Source organism: Podarcis erhardii, assembly GCF_964252035.2.
Source record: "Podarcis erhardii genome assembly, chromosome: 7".
Classification (NCBI taxonomy): domain Eukaryota; kingdom Metazoa; phylum Chordata; class Lepidosauria; order Squamata; family Lacertidae; genus Podarcis; species Podarcis erhardii.
This window is the reverse complement of record NC_138511.1, coordinates 54663382-54681860: the sequence shown is the minus strand read 5'-3', so window position 1 is coordinate 54681860 and position 18479 is coordinate 54663382. Positions and strand designations below refer to the sequence as shown.

Sequence of the window (18479 nt, the reverse complement as noted above, 5' to 3'; positions counted from 1 at the left end):
GTGGGGTGTTTTTTTTGAATTTTTATGATTTTCTGTGACCATTGGGCCATGTTGTTGTTTTTTGAAAAAAAAATTCTGAGTTTGAGTTTCTGTGTGCTGGGTGGCTGGGTGAACAGTTGGGGAGGGGTTTGCAGGAATCTGGGAGCTTGTGGGGTTTTTTTTGAATTTTTCTGTTTCTCTGTGACAATTGGGCCATGTTGTTGTTTTTTGAATTTTTTTTCTGGGTTTGAATTTCTGTGTGCTGGTTGGCTGGGGGAACAGTTGGGGAGGGGTTTGCAGCAGTTGGGGAGGGGTTTGCAATTTCTGTGTGGTGGGTGGCTGGGGGAACAGTTGAGGTTTTTGAAGACTTTGGTGATTTTTGAAGCTTTTCCAAAACTTCTTTTGCAGCCATTTGAGGTTTCTGAAGACTTTGGTGATTGGTTGAAGCTTTTCCAGAACTTCTTTTGCATCCATTTGGTAAGTTAAACTTTTAAAACTTTTTGGGGGGTTTTTGGATTTTGGGTTGGGGTGTTTGGGATTCAAGGACTTGGTTCTGGGTTTTAATTTCTGTGTGGTGGGTGGCTGGGTGCTTTTGCATTTTTTTTATTTGAAGCACATCACTGATTTTTTTTGTGTGTGTGAGTTTACGAAGGTAGGAGCTGTGCTGCCATGGGACCCAAGAAGACTGCTGCTGCAGAGGCCAGCGAGAGGAAGAAGGAGAAGGTGACGCTGGAAATGAAGAAGGAGATCATCCGGAAGCACGATGGCGGAATGCGTGTGACGGACCTTGCCAGGGAGTACGGGAGGAATCCATTGACCATCGGGACCATCCTGAAGATGAGGGAGAAGATCATGGCGACGGATGCAGCCAAGGGAGTCACCAGGATCGTCAAGAACCGCCCAGCTGTTCTGGAAGAGGTCGAGAAGTTGCTGCTCATCTGGATAGAAGAGAAGCAGCGTGCAGGGGACACAGTGACTGAGGCCGTCATTTGTGAGAAGGCCAAGGCCTTGCACGCAGACCTCGTCCGGGAACAGCCAGGAACCTCAGGCAAGCCAGAAGTCTTCAAGGCAAGCAGAGGTTGGTTTGACCGGTTCAAGGCAAGATCTGGAATCCACAGTGTGGTCAGGCATGGAGAGGCTGCCAGTTCTGATGTTCCTGCGGCTGAAGAGTTTGCAGCGGAGTTCCTGGAGGTTGTGAAGACAGAGGGCTACGTTCCACAGCAGGTCTTCAACTGCGACGAGACCGGGCTGTTTTGGAAGAGGATGCCCAAAAGGACTTTCATCACACAGGAGGAGGCCAAGTTGCCTGGCCACAAACCCATGAGGGACAGTCTGACCCTGCTCTTCTGTGCCAACGCAAGCGGCGACCTGAAGATCAAGCCCCTGCTGGTGTACCACTCGGAGAACCCACAGGCCTTCAAGAGACACAAGGTGGACAAGGAGCAGCTGAGTGTCATGTGGCGATCCAACAGTAAGGCTTGGGTCACACGTGTGCTGTTTGTGGACTGGGTCAATCTTGCTTTTGGCCCTGCTGTCAAACAGTACCTGCTGGACAATGACCTGCCGCTGAAGGCTTTGCTTCTGATGGACAATGCCCCTGCTCATCCTAAAGGCCTTGAGGTGACTGATTGCACCACCATCACCCTGCGGGAATTCTGGAAGGACCACTTCGACATCGTCACCTGCTTGAAGATGATCACCACGGCCTGGAACGGGCTCAGCCAGAGAAATTTGAATTGCGCATGGCGCAGCCTGTGGCCGGACTGTGTGGCACCAAGTGACTCTGATGCACCAGAGTCAACAGTGGTGCAGGACATTGTTGCCTTGGGGAGGACCATGGGCCTGGAGGTCACAGAGGAGGACGTCTGCGAGCTGGTGGAGGAGCACGACCACGAGCTGACCACCCAGGAGCTGGTCGAACTGCAGGCAGAGGCTGCGCAGGAGCGGGCCTCGCTGGAAGAGGAGGAAGCAACTGAGGAACGGCTGTCCTCCAAAGAACTGAGGGACATTTGCCTGAAGTGGAAGGAGGTGCAGGCTTTTGCAGAGCGGCACCACCCTAGCAAGCATGTGGCACATGACCTTGGGAACACTTATGATACGACGGTCATGTCGCCTTTCAGGGAGGTGCTGAAAAGGTGGATGAAGCAGCAGACTATGGACAGGTTCTTGAGCAAGAAGCAAAGAGTGGAAGAGGAGCCTTCTTCTAGTGGTCCCCCAGAGTCTTAGAAAATGTACTGTACACTTTGTTAATTTTTAAATGTTTTTCTGTCATGTTTAGAAACTTAATTTATTGTTCCTTCAATTTTTGAAATGCTCTTTACAGTATGTGTGACTTTAAAGAGCAGTTAATAAACTCTTTTTGTACCAAATTTGGCTTTGTTTGGATTTTTTTTGACCATAGGAACGCATTAATTGATTTTCAATGCATTCCTATGGGATTTCGTGCTTCGCAAGACGAAAAATTCGCTAGACGAAAAAAATCGCGGAACGAATTAATTTCGTCTTGCGAGGCACCACTGTATTAGGCTAGCCTTGCAAGTCAGTTCACAGAAGTTATCAGCCTAGCCTTTTTTAATTTTTTCCTAAACTGTTTGCTCACATACAGTTTTTTACTGTCATTTGGACACACCACAGGTCAACAAGGGAAGCAGAAGAACCAGCACCTCTTATCTGGTTTACAAAAGTTTACTCAGAATGCTCATCTCTAGCCCATTTGCCACAAGCACATGGCAAGATTTCCATGCCTACCTATACAGCTTTTTAGTTTACAAAATGATCTATAATCTTTATCTCATTCACACAACTAATTTCTGCCGTTCACCATCAAGTGCTCTCATTATATCTAGCTGAGAGAGGGCAAGGTCAACAAACAGCAACTTGAAAAGTGCTACCAAGGTAAATGATCAAGATTCCACAAGCTCCTATTTACCTTTAAAAACAAAACAAAACAAAACAAAAATCACAGGGAATATTAGTCTATGCAACCAGTTAAAACAATGCAGTAGAAGACTAAACGTTTTTAGTAAGAGCGGAACACCAAGGGAATCTTACTTTGAAAGGCTCTGGAAACAGTCCTTTCCCAACCTTAAAGGTGACCTTATTCTCTAGCCAGTTTGCAGGTCACAACTATTAAATAAGCTACCACCACCCCATCCATGCCAGGAGAGCACCACAACCAAACCCTCTCCTTGCATCTCTTGAGAAGGCCAACGGGCCTGGCTGCAAAAGGCAAGCAGAACACTAAGAGGTAAAAGGCCCCTTACCTGCACCAAAGCATCATCTCCCAACAATGAGCAAGACAAGGTGGGCGTAGTACCAAGGAATCCCGAGTCTGTAACCTCCTCTACAGTTTCTCCGATAGACAGTACCAGGGTGGCATTGACGAAGGACACAATGATATAGGCATCAAATTCATCTAATTACAGAAGAAAGAAGACGGGTGCCAATATTTAGAAGGTCAAGAAAGAGGTTTGTAGAACAAATATGGACAACAGAAACTCTTCACAAAGGCTACTACAGTTATTTCCATCATCACCATCACACACAAGTTCATGACAAAGGGGCAGCATGGCCTTCAGACACTTGGACTGTGGTAAAAGGAGAAGAATACTCAAGGCACAAGGAAGCTACAGCAAGAAGTGTGGACCTTCTTTAAGAGCCTCTCCCTCCCCCCCCCCATTTATATCATAATCACATCTGGGTCAGAATACAACTGAAGTGAAAACAGTTTCTTGCTCTCCTCCTAACCACAAGAAAATGATCAGACAAGACGTTTATGCCTGCAGCCAACAGAACAGTTTATTCTCATTTGCTCTCTCTAAATAACACACACAAACACAGAGTATCTGTCAAACAAAAATTGTGATGTAGATCAAAATAAATCCCACAGGTTAATAAAAATACACCAACCCAGACAATGTAACTTAACTAAAACATATGAGATGCAGCTAATTTAGTTCTTTTTAAAAAAAATGATGGAGTTGGCAGGAGGGATAACAAAACACTATTACGGAAACAATGAATTAATGAAGCAGATGGAAGCTCAGAGAACAAATGGTTAGCAACCTCTCACAGATTTTAGATCTTTCCACCAGAAGTTAATAGTAAGAATCCACACACCTTCTTTCCACATTCCAGAAAGGAAAAAAAACCCAGAATGCCACTGAACTATTAAGCACCAGATTGAGGAATCTGAGTCAGAGCAGGCTTTTGCAGAGCTAGAGAAACTTCTATGGCTTCACAGGTATAAATTGCATTGAACCATCAAAATGCAAGATTAGAAGCCACTAGAAAGAGAGATGCCCATCTTCTCTTTGCATCTTCCCACAATGGAGCCCTACAGGAACTCCAGGTCAAGCAGTTGTCCTCCCTAGAGTTCAGGCTTCCACAGTAGATGCTAAGTGGCAAGTCCGGTTTAGTTACCACCAAAAAGACCAAGGGGATTTCTTGTTCAAGGGGCAGAAGGGAAAGAATTTGGCTGCAGTTTCATGGAAATAAATGGGGGCAAAAAGGAAGAATTAAACAGCAATACTGCCAAGGATGGCTATACCAGGGGGGCAACATGCATTCAATTGAAGTAAAAAAAAAGTGGGGCTGAAGAAGAGACTGTAATGTTAACTAACATGGTGTCCACTCAGCTTGAAAATGGATACATGAACACTTTCCAGTTGTCCTCTATCCACAGAAACAAAATAGCTTATTCACATGTTTTAAATATAGCGCCAGAGATTACACAGGATTTAGACAATGCATAGATACGTTAATATGAATTTTAATTGGCTGTAAGTTGCTTTGGGTTGCCTTGAGAAATATAAAGTGACTAACAAATTTAATAATAAACAAATAAATATGTAACATTTTAACAGACACGTCACTGTTCAGTTTCCTCACATTCATTCTGCCAATGAAACCATTTAGAAATTACCACTATAGCAGAAAGCATTTCCCCTGCTGGTGCAATCCCTAGTAGCGCTGCTAATACCTCCCAAAAGAAAGCCCTGCAGGGACACGGCCAGTTAGGGTAGAGAATACTGAGCCCAATGGTCTGAATAGATACAAGGCTGCTTCCGTAGCTGCTTTCCATGTTAAGCACTCTCCAGCTTGGCCTTTTACAGGGGCAGCACACAAATCAGGCTCTTAGGCTGTATATTTCTTTTCATCTGTAGACCACCAGCTTCAAAGAACTCAGATATGGAAAACAGTCATTCTAAAGAGTTAAATACCAACAGCGGATTGGCCCACCAAGCTCACAGCCAATCCTGTGGAGGCAGCAGGCAAAGGAGCAAGCAACTGAGCAACTCATATAGGAGGGCTCTAATTAGTGCAGCTTCAGAAACTAGATACAGTAACCTTGTAACTTACATATATTTAATTTGTGCGAATTCAGCTTTTTGTGCTTGGCAAATAAATTAAAAGGGGGGCAGGCATCTGAGGGGGGACGACGACTTTCACAATATCCTCCAATGTGTTTTGGCCATATGTGATTTTTGCTTTTGGTGCTTTCCCCATAATATACCCCGCCCCCAAAATTTCAGGCTTACTGTATAGCCTTCACCAAACTCATGCCCATTCAGCTGTTTTGGGTTGCAGCTCCCATCAGCTGTGCTGGGGAAAGCTGATAGTCCAAAACAGATGAGAGGGCCCTAAGGTTGGCAAAAGCAAAGCCATTCACACTTTTACTTGCTGACCTGAGTGGAACTCACTCCCACCTCAGTGCAGAAGTCCATGACATGTGCTCCTCTCTGTCACAATAAAGGCTAAAGCCGCCACCCAAGTCCTCCACAGACTCCTAACACAGTTCCAAATCGAGGCACTCAGGTGTTCAGATTCACCCATGTCATAAGCATTCGATTGTGATGGAGCACAAGGTTCAGCAACACAGGCAGCAAGGCTTCCTTATTCACAAAGCACCCCCACTGTCCTCTGTCTGCTGGCACCCAACAGCTGCCAGAACTAGCTTTTGGGGGAGGGGGCGCTCCTGGACAACTATCGGGGTTCCCATGCAGCTTCATCCCTCATTTTATCTACACAATTGACTTTACCCCTTTTAAACACAAGAAGCAAATCAATTATTTGGAAAATCATGGTGTCCGAGTAGTCAGAAGTTCATCATGGACTAGATTGTTAACAGTATCATTAGCACTGGGAATTCATTCACAAACATTAATTTTTGTTGAGATTCCTTTCTTGTGGTTACAGAAGTAACCTGTTAGCACTAATGACAGTGCATACATGGCTTTCCTAGCCCAAACTCTCTTGGAAAAATTAAATGAAACTTATGCCCAGTGTCTGACTGCTCCATAAAAGACAGCATCGGCAAAGTTTTGAGTGAGGGAGGGAGTGATCACAGAAGTACTTGAAATATCACTGTTTAAAAGTTGCAGATATGCCCGTGATCTCATGCCTCTTAACTTTGCACATGGATTTTAACTGCTGCATAAGCTATGCTGTATTTAAATAGTCTTGTAAGTCATTTTGTGAGCAGCAGTGAAATGGTAACACCACCACCAACTTGCTGTGAAAGGCAGGAGAAAGAAGTCAAGCCAGAGAGGAATCAAGACAGGCAAGCAGCACCTCTTTTCTCCTCCTCAGCACAGAGCAAGGTGAGGCCAACAGGGTGAGTGAGCAGACAAGGTCCATCATATGTCAACAGCGCATCAGACAGCTGCCTGTATTGTTCATTTTGTACCCAGAGTGGGAACTCTGGTAAGGAACAACAGTCACTAAACCCAGAACTCTGGGGTGTAGAAGAATATGGTATAATGAATATCTAGACTTTAACATCTCTAAACGTGAACTTGGTCTCACCACCCCCATTAAAATACTGGAATGCCCAGGACCAGTGGGCAAGAAAAGATGGCAGTTCCTTATAGTTACAGGCATGTGAAGCTTAACTTTATCTTGAGAAAGACCCCAAGGATGTGGAAAGCAATTGGACAGTAAAAGCCAGTTCTTATCCCAGCTCAGGAGAGGGCTGAGGACTCAGATGGTACTTGGATACTGACTGACTTCTTACATAGTTTGCTGAAAGAGGTGTTTGCAAGAAAAGTAATTTAAAAAGAGCCTCAAGGTTGTGCCTCTTCCTCCCCCCCTCCAGTTACAGCCCCTGGCTGTAGGTACACACCTGTGGGAGGGGATCAGCACCTCCACCACCAGCCACCTGTGGAAGAAAAAAGAAGGCTTGGTATTGGTAGTAGCAGGGACCACATACCAGCCAAGGTTAGTTTTTGCTTGGAAGGGGTTCATATGGTACACATGTAACATGAGAGAATGCAGAACTTCAGAAGCACAAGCCAGACACAGGCAGGATTACCACATTATGACCAGGTCAGTTTTGTACTACTGGCCTGGTTTGCACACAAAGTGAAGTCATTGTTTGTTTGACCGTGTATATGGCACAAGTTGTACCACAGATAATAAAACAAACCATGGCTTTCTTTTCCAAAGTTTGGTTTCTTTTCAAGCTGATCTTGCCACATGTCTTTGTAGCTTGGTAGCTTGGTAGCTTAGTGAGGAGGTGGTGAGATGGCCAAAGAAATAGTGATTGAGGAAATGTGGTGGATTCATACATAATAGCAAGCCGTAATTAAAAACTAAACAAGGTTCCAAAGCCAACAAGAACCCACGGCTTCAAATTGTGGTTTGTTGGCAGTAAACAAACCATAGTTAAGCCACTGGGCAGGGTACAACCCAACCATGGTTTAAGAAACCATGGCTTAGTATTTTTTAGACACCAAGCCATTGCATTAACACATTACATGGCGAAAACTGGCACACACCTGGTTAGAGGGAGCCATTAATAAATACTAAGTGCATCAAACAACCTTGTGCATGATGCAAAACTGAACCAGTAAAGCTATCCTCCTGACCAATGTATTCTACTCAATCACACTGTAACGTGAGAGCTGGGACTCACTTGGGTCACCCAAACATTTATGAGGCACTGAAGTCCACATATAATAAATTTATTTTCACACATGGAACAAGTTGGATGGCCATGTCATGGATGCTTTAGCTGAGATTGCAGGGGGTTAGACTAGATGGCCCTTGGGTCCCTTCCAACTCTAAGATTCTAAATTCCACTCCATGAAAAACCAGCTGCTGTCTGGGAAAAGTCTCACAGGGGCATTTTTCCCCCCCTGACCACCAGCCATGTGAATGACAAGCAACCCTTGCAGGTCAGGAAAGCATTTTCAGAGCAAATCTTGAACTGCTGAAAATACAGAAAGGCTGATCAAAACAGGTCCTGGCTTTCCAAAGTTCTGTGCTAGCTAGACAGCTGAGAACAGCACGGATGTCCTGTCTGAAGACCATACACACTTTTGACTCCATAACAGAGGACAGATTAATATATGAAGAAAAACAACAACAACAACAACAACACACACACACACACACACAATGAGGAGCAAGGGCCTTCAGCAAATGGCAAATGCAAGTCAGGAGGGGTACCTGGTTATTTCTCAGACATGCCTTCAGGGAAGGGCATTACAACTTCCCCTAATTCCAAAAAAGCACAATACTCTTTCATGATTAAGCAAATGATGTAGTATGAATAGTCATAATTGTGCTGTCCATGGAGCTTTTGAGCGAAACAATCATGTTACCACCATAAGCCTAGGATTGTGCATTAAGGTCTCTTCTTCTTCCACAGACAGGTCAGGTTCTATTGCAATAATACACCCCAAGACAGAATGTCCCAGGACAGCCGCCCAGTTTCATTGCGCCAGCAGAGATTCCAGGAACACACAGAAGGTGTAGTAGCACATAAGATACCAAAGGCTGTATGGCAAAGACAATTCCAGTGAAAGGCAGGGGTGGAGGCTGAAGGAACACCATGAGTGGTAAAGATCATAATCATATACTAAGAGACACCAAGAAAGGCCACAGCAGTGAGCTTAAAGGCAACACTGCCAAGAGATCACTGAACAGAATGCACTACATCTATAGCAAGAGGGGCAACAGCATTGTCAGTGCTCCTGCTCTCAGCAGGGAGGGACTCCTAAAAACCTACAAACAGGCAGATTTTCTCTCCGAGTTGGTATGTGCAATTTTCACACAACATTTGTGCTTACTCCAGTTTAAGAATGAAAGTCATAATCCTGAGGCAGGTAGATGCTCTCCAGGCAAAGACAGCTGAACCAAGTAAGGTGACTTGTAGATGAACAATGAAATTCAACGTGCCATTTACCACTGCATTTGCATCACAGAAGACCTCCTACCTTCAACATGCCTCCTCACTGTCCATACAGCATTGGGGTTACCAGGCAACTCTGAGACGGCCATTTCAGATACCTAGAGAAAGACATATTTTATTAATGCTAAAAAGCTTAAAACAGGGCTTTTCTCCACCAAATAAAAAGGACCTAATTATTACTATTACACAGGAGAAAACAAAAGAATTATTCTGTCCTTCAACCACTATAAAAATGCTTTACACTGAACCCAACCACTGGAAAATCTAGCTCAGTATATTTCTCCAAAATCCCCAATGCACATGCTATTTATGACTTCTTATGACATTCTCACACAGCGCAGCAAATGTGATTCATCCACCTGGCTCTAAAATCTAACCAAACTGTGAGATCAGTTAGGCTGACATTCTAGCCCAGGCATAGGCAAACTCGGCCCTCCAGATGTTTTGGGACTATAACTCCCATCGTACCTAGCTAACAGGACCAGTGGTCAGGGATGATGGGAATTGCAGTCTCAAAAACATCTGGAGGGCAGTGTTTGCCTATGCCTGTTCTAGCTCTACTCAGCTTCAGAATACACCAGTGAATCCATTCTCATCTAACAAAAAAGGTTTCACCCAAGAGGAAGATCCAGAATGGCTTTGCTCTTCATGTCCTGCCCTTCTTACCTCAAGACCATGTCTAAGGACCCTCAGTGACGACCGAGGCCCCCTCCCACAGGCCACATATAACTGAGGGGTGTCTTCATTAGCCAGATCAGCTATCTGCACAGAAAGCAGCCAAGATGCAGGGATAAGAGAGGAAAGGTGACAGGTTGTTCAGTTAAGATGGTTATCACTTTCGAAGCATCATAAATAGAGCTACAACATTTTACTCCCATTTACATATGTGATTGCGGCAAAGGTTCTCACATTTGCCACTTGATAAACTGGTAATCTGCATTAATAACTAATGGCAAATGACATCAAGTGGGGAAGATATTCCCCTGAATTAGTCTCACGGTTGGAGCAATCTTTTATGGAAGAGCTCATCTTCCAACCTTTTACTCCATGTTTTTCAGATTTCAACTTTTCGGATTTCCCTTCAAAATTGTATTTAGGCTTTTTTAATATATATTTTTAATAAATTTTCAACAAAAATAACAAACAACAACAACACATAATAACAAATACAATAACCACAAACAAAGAAAAATACATAAACAATATCAAATCCATAAAATGGGATTCTCCGAACCCTGTGACTCCCCACCCCCCGTTCCTTAAGTTTTCTTTTCAGCTGCATTATCATTTCTACACCAAATTATTTTTTTACCTCAGATTTCCTGTACTATTTCTTAAATTTCAAGTGTTTTTAAAATCCTGCCAATGTATTAACCTGTTTACAATACTTTTGCAAATACATAATAAACATTTCCCATTCTTTTTTAAATTTCTTGTTGTCTTGATTTCTGAGCTTTCCAGTTAGTTTTACATTTCAGCATAGTCCATTAACTTTGGTTTGCCAATTATGTAGGTTTTTTGAAAGGCTTGCAGTTTTGTGAGGTATTTTAAAGTATTAATTTACATTTTGGTGTTTTGTATAAAATTACCTTTTTATAAATCAGGTGCCGCAAGTGGCTCCCCCAAAGGGTTTTTGTTTCCACTCAAGACCTCCAATATTTTAGGCCTTTTTTAAAAAAACCAACTGCTTCCATAGATCCCCCGCTGTCATGGAGGATTGGCAAAAAAAATGTGGCCTTCAAGCCATCCCTCTCCCAAATTTCACCTTTTAAAAAAAATAAATAAAATTCTGACTGCTCCCACTGGGAGTGGGCTCTCTCCTGACAGAATTCCCTCCCTTCAGATAGTCACTTCTGTAAAAATGCTGCACAATGACCTACAGCTGGCTCAACTTAAGAAAATATTATGCTAGCCCACTTTGCAAACTATTGGGGGTGCATAAAGTGTTAAGTCCTGGGCCCCTAACAAATCCCATGCAAAATTAAAAGTGGCAAAATTCAGAAGAGTGCAGTGCACTGGATACAACTTCCACCAAGTCAAACACTCTCTCATAGGGGTATCACCTCCTAACCTACAACTCAAAGTAGCAGCTGTGAAAATAAATGGTGGGAAGAGGAGGGACAGGCATGTTGCGCTAAGCAACTCTGTGGAAAAGTGAAATACAAACATGACAAAGAACTAACTCACCTGCTTTGCGTTTCTGATCTAAAGGAGTTTTGGAAACTTATACCATTTTTGGAATTATTCTCAAGGTCTAGAGGGCTATGCAATGTCCAGCATCAGAGGTCAACACAGAACCCAGCAGCTTGTCACAAGCTATGGGACAAAGCACACAGCATACCTGACAACACAAGATGGGAGACAGGCTGTCCAGTTCATCCACCAGCACCAAGTTCTTGAGAGGCCGAGGCTGGAAAAAGAATGTGTCTCCTTCCTCCAAGGGCATGGCAGAGGAGAACTCTGGCTCCTCATCATCATCCCCCAGATGAGCAATCTGATAGAGGTAGCTGCAAAGAGAAGAGGGAGACACTAGGAGGGCCACTTCTGATGAAACTGGACCGTTTCCCCCACCCCCACCCCAGGCTTTGCTATTTCAATTATGTCCAAGATGTAGGGCTGCTTGCTGAAGAAAACACTTTGAGGACAAAGGAGAGTAGCTGAGGGGCCAAGTTTAAGACACATCTTCACATCCTTATTTGTCTATCTCAGGAGTTGTGAACCTGGTCCCTACTGCCCACTAGTGGGCGTTTCAAGGTTCTAGGTGAGCGATAGGTGGTTCTACGGAACGAGCTGAATCCTCCTTCCATCGAGCACTGGTGGGCGGTGAGGAAATTTTACCATCAAGAAAGATGCATTACTGGGTGGTAGGTATAAAAAGATTGACTACCCCTGGTCTATCTGTAGAAAAGGCAAACAATACGATACGCTCTCTGCCCCAGATCCTTTCTCTCTTCCTGTGAATGAAATATCACACCATGAGCTATATGTGTATAGATGTGTTTGGGCCTCACTGGCTAAACAAATCCAAAATTTTATCCTGACATAATAACCCACAACACCCATGCTTGCTGTAAGATTCTGAAAACAGGACACTGACACACTCCTTGATGAAATTGGCAAGATGAAACCAAGCAGGCAGGCCATACCTGTGGTTGGTTGCAAGGGTCTGAGATTCAGCCACAACCTGAACAATTTCCAGATTTGGAGAAGGAAAGGTAGCCAAAACTGCATGTGTGCTTTGCAGAACATCAACAGCAGTATCAAGCATAAAAATTCAGCAACCCTTCAGAAAGAAGTCGGAGATTTTACTTACTGGTTTCCAAACTCAGAAGCCACAAAGAGGAACCCAGTTTTCAGAACACACATGGCAGCAGCGACAGGAACTGTATCAAAGTACTTGAGTCGAATTTCTGTTACCTGAAACCACCACAAATGAGTTACTGCTTGAGCTAGATGTGAAAGTTCACACATCACCCATTCTTCCTCCCTCTCCCCCTCACACACAAGCAAACATTCCCCCCCCTCTCTCTCTCACACACAAGCAAACATTCATGAATACAGCAGGAGACGTACCATGTCCTCATCAGTCTCCAAGGTGATTTTGAAGATGTCACCCTGCTCAGTCTGAGCCAAGAAGAAGAACATAGACTTGGTCTTGTGTGTAGCAGAGCAGACAAAAATCATGCCTCTTTCAGGGTCATCCAAGTCATTCTGTCAGAAGGAAGAGCAAGTCAGACTCAAAGTTAGAAGCTGCCCTAATGGAATCATAGCTAGAAATCACCTGTTAATGGCTTCCCTCCTACTGCAAATATCACCCCTCTTTATAGCAGCTTTGCCAGGCTCCCTCACTGCTTCCTTCCATTCTGGGCCCTTCTGGGATGCTGCTCCCGAGCCCTCTATCAAGCCACTTCCCTCGCTTCTTTCGCTGGGCCTTGCAGGAGCTATAAACCTCACAATCCCTGGGTCCAGCTCTCCCCCCCCCCCACCATCAAATATCAATTTCAAACACGATCTATTTATTAAATTAATTCTATCTCCCAACTCTTGTCAAAGCACCTCAAGAGACCTTACAAGTAAACATTAAAACATAAAATTAAACTACCAACAAAAAGAACAGACAAAGCAATGGTTTGCAGTGGAACAAAAACATGAACCTTAAAACTGCAGCTCAAGGGTCTCAAACATCCTCTGAAAGAGGACCATTTGTAGTTGCTGCCTGAAGGCTAAAGCAACAAAAGAGACTGTACCCCAACTCCACCAGAGCCCTCTCTCAGTAATGTCTCTGACTGTCTAATATAGATTTGCAATTTAAAAACCTCTAGACAGTGTCTTCTGTGTCCTGCACAGCACCAAGTACGTAATCAACAACAATGCTTGATCAGAAAGAAATGCCATCTCCACAATAAGCATCAGAGAAGAGACATCAACTCATCACATCAAGCCACAACAGCGTTTTCACTTTCAGTTTACAATTAGCAGTACTTCCATACTTAAGTAATAATTTCTATCATAATGGTTTCAGCTACTAGGAAATTAATATTTTTGTGGCTGGTCCTATAATGAGCCACTCTACACCACATAACTCAGGCTGAAGACTAGGCACCCCTACCCTCAAATGACCTGCCTCCATCACCAGCTGCCACTACTGCTAGCCATCCAACTGGGTCCTTCCTCCCATAAAGCAAGGATAACCCAAATGCTCTCCTTGGTGCCTATCTCACACCTTGCTCAGAATAAGGCACAGTGGGCAAGATCACTCTGCAAAGTGCTTGCATTGCTGCCATTTTGCTGTGATGAAAGCAAATACTGTTTAAGAGTATTTTCCACAGTTATGACAAAGTGGTGATGGAGCATGCACTTTCTAGAGCAACCTCATCCACAATTATTGCAAAGTCTACCAGCACAGCTGCTGGAGGTGGCAATGGTGGCCTGCCTGCCTAGCTCAGGCAGCACAGTCCCTTGTGGACTCTTCAGATATATTGTTACATAGATTCAAATTCCTAATGGTCCCTAAAAGTCTTAGCAAGATAATGAGCATTGAGAGAATTTTGGGAATTTTGCAAAATCGTAAGTCAACCTTTTGCTGCCAGCTCTTTCTAGCTGATATGGAAAAGGAGTTAACAAGTAAGGTGTGGCATGGGAAGACCCACTCCCCACTCCATGGAAGCCCAAGTTCACTAAGGACCTCAATGGAGCCTACACAGCTTTGTTAATAATGCATTCATCTTCATACAAATGCTGCGTGTTTTTGGCCAAACCTGAAAGGTGAACCATTTTTTCAGCTGCCCAGAGAATGCTACTGGGATATTCCTTTAGGGTGAAAAAGGCTACAAGATCCTTACCCTTCTCCTGGGAATGGGACATCGGATATCTGGTTGGTCACCAAAATTTTTGTAGGTGATGTAGTTTTCAGAACAAATCAGCACTCCACTGGGACCATCAGAACCTCCAGGGACTGACGAATAAAAGAAACATGTTGTAAGAAGCTGAAGAAGAGCAGCTCCATCTATAGTTTCGTCTGGTTCTTGTGGAACTGGTTTACCCAAGGTACACTTGAGAAAAAACTGCACAAGTTTGCCACCATTTTCAGGCTGAAGAGGGGTCTATGTTCAAGCAGAGGAAGTGAAAGCATGAAGGGACTTGCAAATATCCAGCGTTACCCAACTGGTTGGCAAGCCAGCTTTCCTACTCTGGCTGCCCCTCCGGGCAATCCTGCCCTGTCCAGTATTGGCCTGGCTGCCAGACTACTTGGTAGTAATGTATTCGTGCTTGAATGTCTGCTGCAATAAGACAATGTCATGGTTTGGGCTAAGGTGCAGACAATCATCAGGGTAGCAAAGAAAAGCACAGGAGTGAGAGGGTTACATATGGTGAGCTTTCATCAATCTGATGGTTTCTGCCTACTAACAGAGGTCTCCACTTTTTAACCTACTTTAGGTTTCCAATGTAGAGCATAGAGTGGAAATACTTGTTGCACTTTTGTAAAGCATGGCACAAAAGCAACTATCAAGGATAGTTGTAATGCTGCTGTACTTTTCATTCATCAAGTATGGCTTGAGCCTACAGAAAATGTGCATTTGTCTCAAGCAGTTCTCTTTCTGACATCTTAGGATAAAGCCTTTTCCCTAAAAGGACTGGAAATGGTAGCAGTACCTGTAATAAGGAAGTTGCCATGTTCTTCCAAGGGTTCACTGTATTTCCTGACAACATGGTTCAAACCCAGATCTAACTCATAAAATGTCAAGGTTTGCTGGGTGTTGGCTGCTGCTTCTCCTGTGGGGTCATTGTCAGCTTCCTGTGGAAAACAATACATGTACCAACAATAAATTAGTGTCATACTCTGCCTTGTAAGAGAACATACATTTGGATGCATTTTTAACGTAAGCTGTCCTGGAAATATCAACTGAAGAATACTATATAAATGTTCATAATAAAATGAAAAAAAATAGAGTAATAAAGCAGACTGAAAAGGTTTGCCTGCACTGTAAGTGAAGGTCCCGAAAGAAAAACTGCCATGAATAAAAAAATTAAATATCCAATAGTTCAGAAACGGATTATTCAGGCTGTCACCTGCCTGTTTATCTGGTGCAGCAACTGACCCTATTGCCACAAAATCAATGGAACATAATATATAAGAATTACTTATAAAAATTAAAATTATGTTTTGTTCTTTGTAAACCACCCTGTGACTATTTTGGTGAAGGGCAGTACAGAGACCTCTAATATAAACTTATAATCAAACTAACCAATAGAAACACCGCAAAGCACTTCAAGAGACATCCATGCAACTCCTCTCTTACAGTGCCTGTCCCACATGTATCCAGAGCTGACATAAATAACAAACACACATTCTTCACTCCCCAATTCCTCTACTGTTTCCCTGTGTCTGTTTTAGAATAGAAATCTCTTAGGTTACAGGAATATATCATACCGGTGCATAAATGACACTATATACACAACAAATAGTAATACTGTTGTTGCTATTAATATGCCACTAAGAACAAAATACTAGTACAAACTCAGGTGAGGTGCCCTCTGATCGTAAGCTGTGTTCTAAGCCCAAAGTCAAGGACTTGGGCACCTTTGGAGAGCATTTGCTCTCTGCAATTGCTTGCTTGCCCACCAAGGCCTGTTTCCCTCCTTGCCCTTCTGATCTGTTTATGTACTCAGTCATATGACTTGCCTAACTCTGATAGTGGGGACCTAACCCATGGTTGCACTGGAGGCCTCCTCCACGCCATCCAGAGAAATCTCTATTTTGCTGTATTATGGAGAATACGATGAAAGTCAGCTTATTTATAAGAAGGGCATACTAAGCATATTGGAGAACTTGAAGATGGACAGTTGACTTTGTTGACAAAGGAGTCAATAAGGTGTTAGTTGCATTTTTTAAAAAGAGACACACAGTTGAGCAAGGAAGTCACCAGAGAGACGAATTCCTCATTACCTCATAATCCATTTCCAGACAGGCAAACATGGGATTTTCAAACCCCACATCTACTCCAACTACATGGTAAACCAAGGTGTTGGCTTTATGCGCTTCTAATGGGGAAGAAATTGTGAGTCGGGCTGCAGCATCCCTGTTCAGAATGTACACTAGCTTCTGCTTCTCAATGGCACCTATGAAGAGATAGACAGAGAGAACATTAGGAATACAGAAGCAGAAGATGTCTGCACTTTAATGCTTAAGGTGCCCAATCCCTACTCTTGCATAAGCAGGCCTTGCAGCCCTCTCAAGACACAGCAGTTTTCCCCAGCTACTTTCCTGTTGGAAGAACCAGTAGTTGCATTCAGATGTAACACTAAACCAGTTTAACATTAGAAGTTGAACCACAGCAGGATTGGGTTTCGCACACCCATCCTCTTCTGGACTACAAGAGCCATAACTGCCATTGTCATAGTGCAGCCCCATATAAAGGAAAGGTGGCATTAAGGTAGCTGCATATGATCTTATAACCATGGCAGTGGAGGCTCACCTGAAGACACCTTTTTTCCCATCACAGGATGGTAAACAATTAGAAAACCATGTTCAACATTCAGTGTTTTTACAGATCCACTTTAGCTACTAAGATTTGTATCAAACCCCAAAATTACATTTCAGCTTTAAAAAAATGACATGATGCATGCATAAGAAAATGGGCATTTATGATGAGAACCTGATCAGAATTGGATCCAAATGTCTCCACGTCTTATGTCAGAGAAGAGACATGAATTCCTAATCATCACATCAGGGAAGAGAAAACTGTTGCACCAGTTATATGGGGCTTAAGTGCTTTTCTTCAAACTGACACCCACAGAAGGCTCCACTTACATCCCATTAAGCAAACTTAGCTCTATTTCTAGTTCAGTTTTCAGCAGTCATACACATAACCACATCAAGTACCAAATGCGTAGAAGGGAAGTATTTTGAATTATGCTGCATTCCAACAAATTCTTCGTAACATGGAATCACCCTGATTGGCTGAGAGTAAATCTAGCTGGAGTGGCTAAGAGTATAAACTGGGAAACCCTGGTCTAAATATCAACTCAACCACAAACTCATTTAGATGGCCTAAGGAAACTCACAACTTCTCAGTTCCCATTTGCAACACAGATCTAGTTGCACTGGGATCGCCAATAAAAGCACTTTTGATTGGAGCGGTTTCAAAACCTAGACCAAGGATAGAAAAACCAACCAATGTTTCTTATCCAAATCATTTCTCCCATTCAGTTACTCAACAGTATTATACAGCTACCACTGAAAACAACCATCCCAACTTACTGATCATGACAGCTCGCCCCTTAGGATCCACAGCCAAATACTGTCCAGGAACAATTCTGCGACAGCCACTCTTGCCAAAGGTTTCCTGGTGAATCTTCTCAAACACATTTTTGGAGGGCTGATATTCCAAGATAACAATGCGACCTGAATCACTGCCCACCACAATGTAGTCTTTGGTTCCACCAGTTAATCTGAAGGCCATGAGAGAGCGAATGATTCCAAAGACTTCCACTGTCAGCAAAGTATGAACTTTTCCTGTGTTCGGATCAGGACGAAGCAACTCCAAGATTTTGCCTCGAGAAACAACAATTTCTTGTTGTTTGGTACCTAAAAAGAAAAGAAAAACCTGATCATCAGCCAAAGAGGAAGATGGCCAAAGCATCAGCACTTCTCTATCAAACCTCCCATTGCTGCTTACAAGTTCAAAAGTGCCTTGTAGGTTTGTTTTCCCTACCTGAGTTGTGACCACTTTTTACAGAGAGAACACATAAGTAGTTGTCCTGAAATTGTGATGCAGACCAGAAATCAGAATGCCAAATCTTG

At 43.4% G+C, this 18479-nt stretch overlaps 1 protein-coding gene across 3 annotated transcripts in view; it reads right to left on the bottom strand.

Moving 5' to 3' along the window:
- SF3B3 (splicing factor 3b subunit 3) overlaps positions 1–18479 on the bottom strand; it is a 33484-nt gene that overhangs the window by 13676 nt on the left and 1329 nt on the right. For all 3 annotated transcript variants that reach the window (XM_081872292.1, XM_081872293.1, XM_081872294.1), the window contains exons 3-12: positions 17937–18263; positions 16623–16795; positions 15329–15470; positions 14518–14630; positions 12749–12886; positions 12489–12592; positions 11517–11682; positions 9842–9937; positions 9201–9273; positions 3243–3394 (exon numbers count right to left, since the gene is read on the bottom strand). In XM_081872292.1, the coding sequence (XP_081728418.1) occupies positions 3243–3394; positions 9201–9273; positions 9842–9937; positions 11517–11682; positions 12489–12592; positions 12749–12886; positions 14518–14630; positions 15329–15470; positions 16623–16795; positions 17937–18263 (1484 nt within the window). The remainder of the gene's footprint in view (positions 1–3242; positions 3395–9200; positions 9274–9841; positions 9938–11516; positions 11683–12488; positions 12593–12748; positions 12887–14517; positions 14631–15328; positions 15471–16622; positions 16796–17936; positions 18264–18479) is intronic.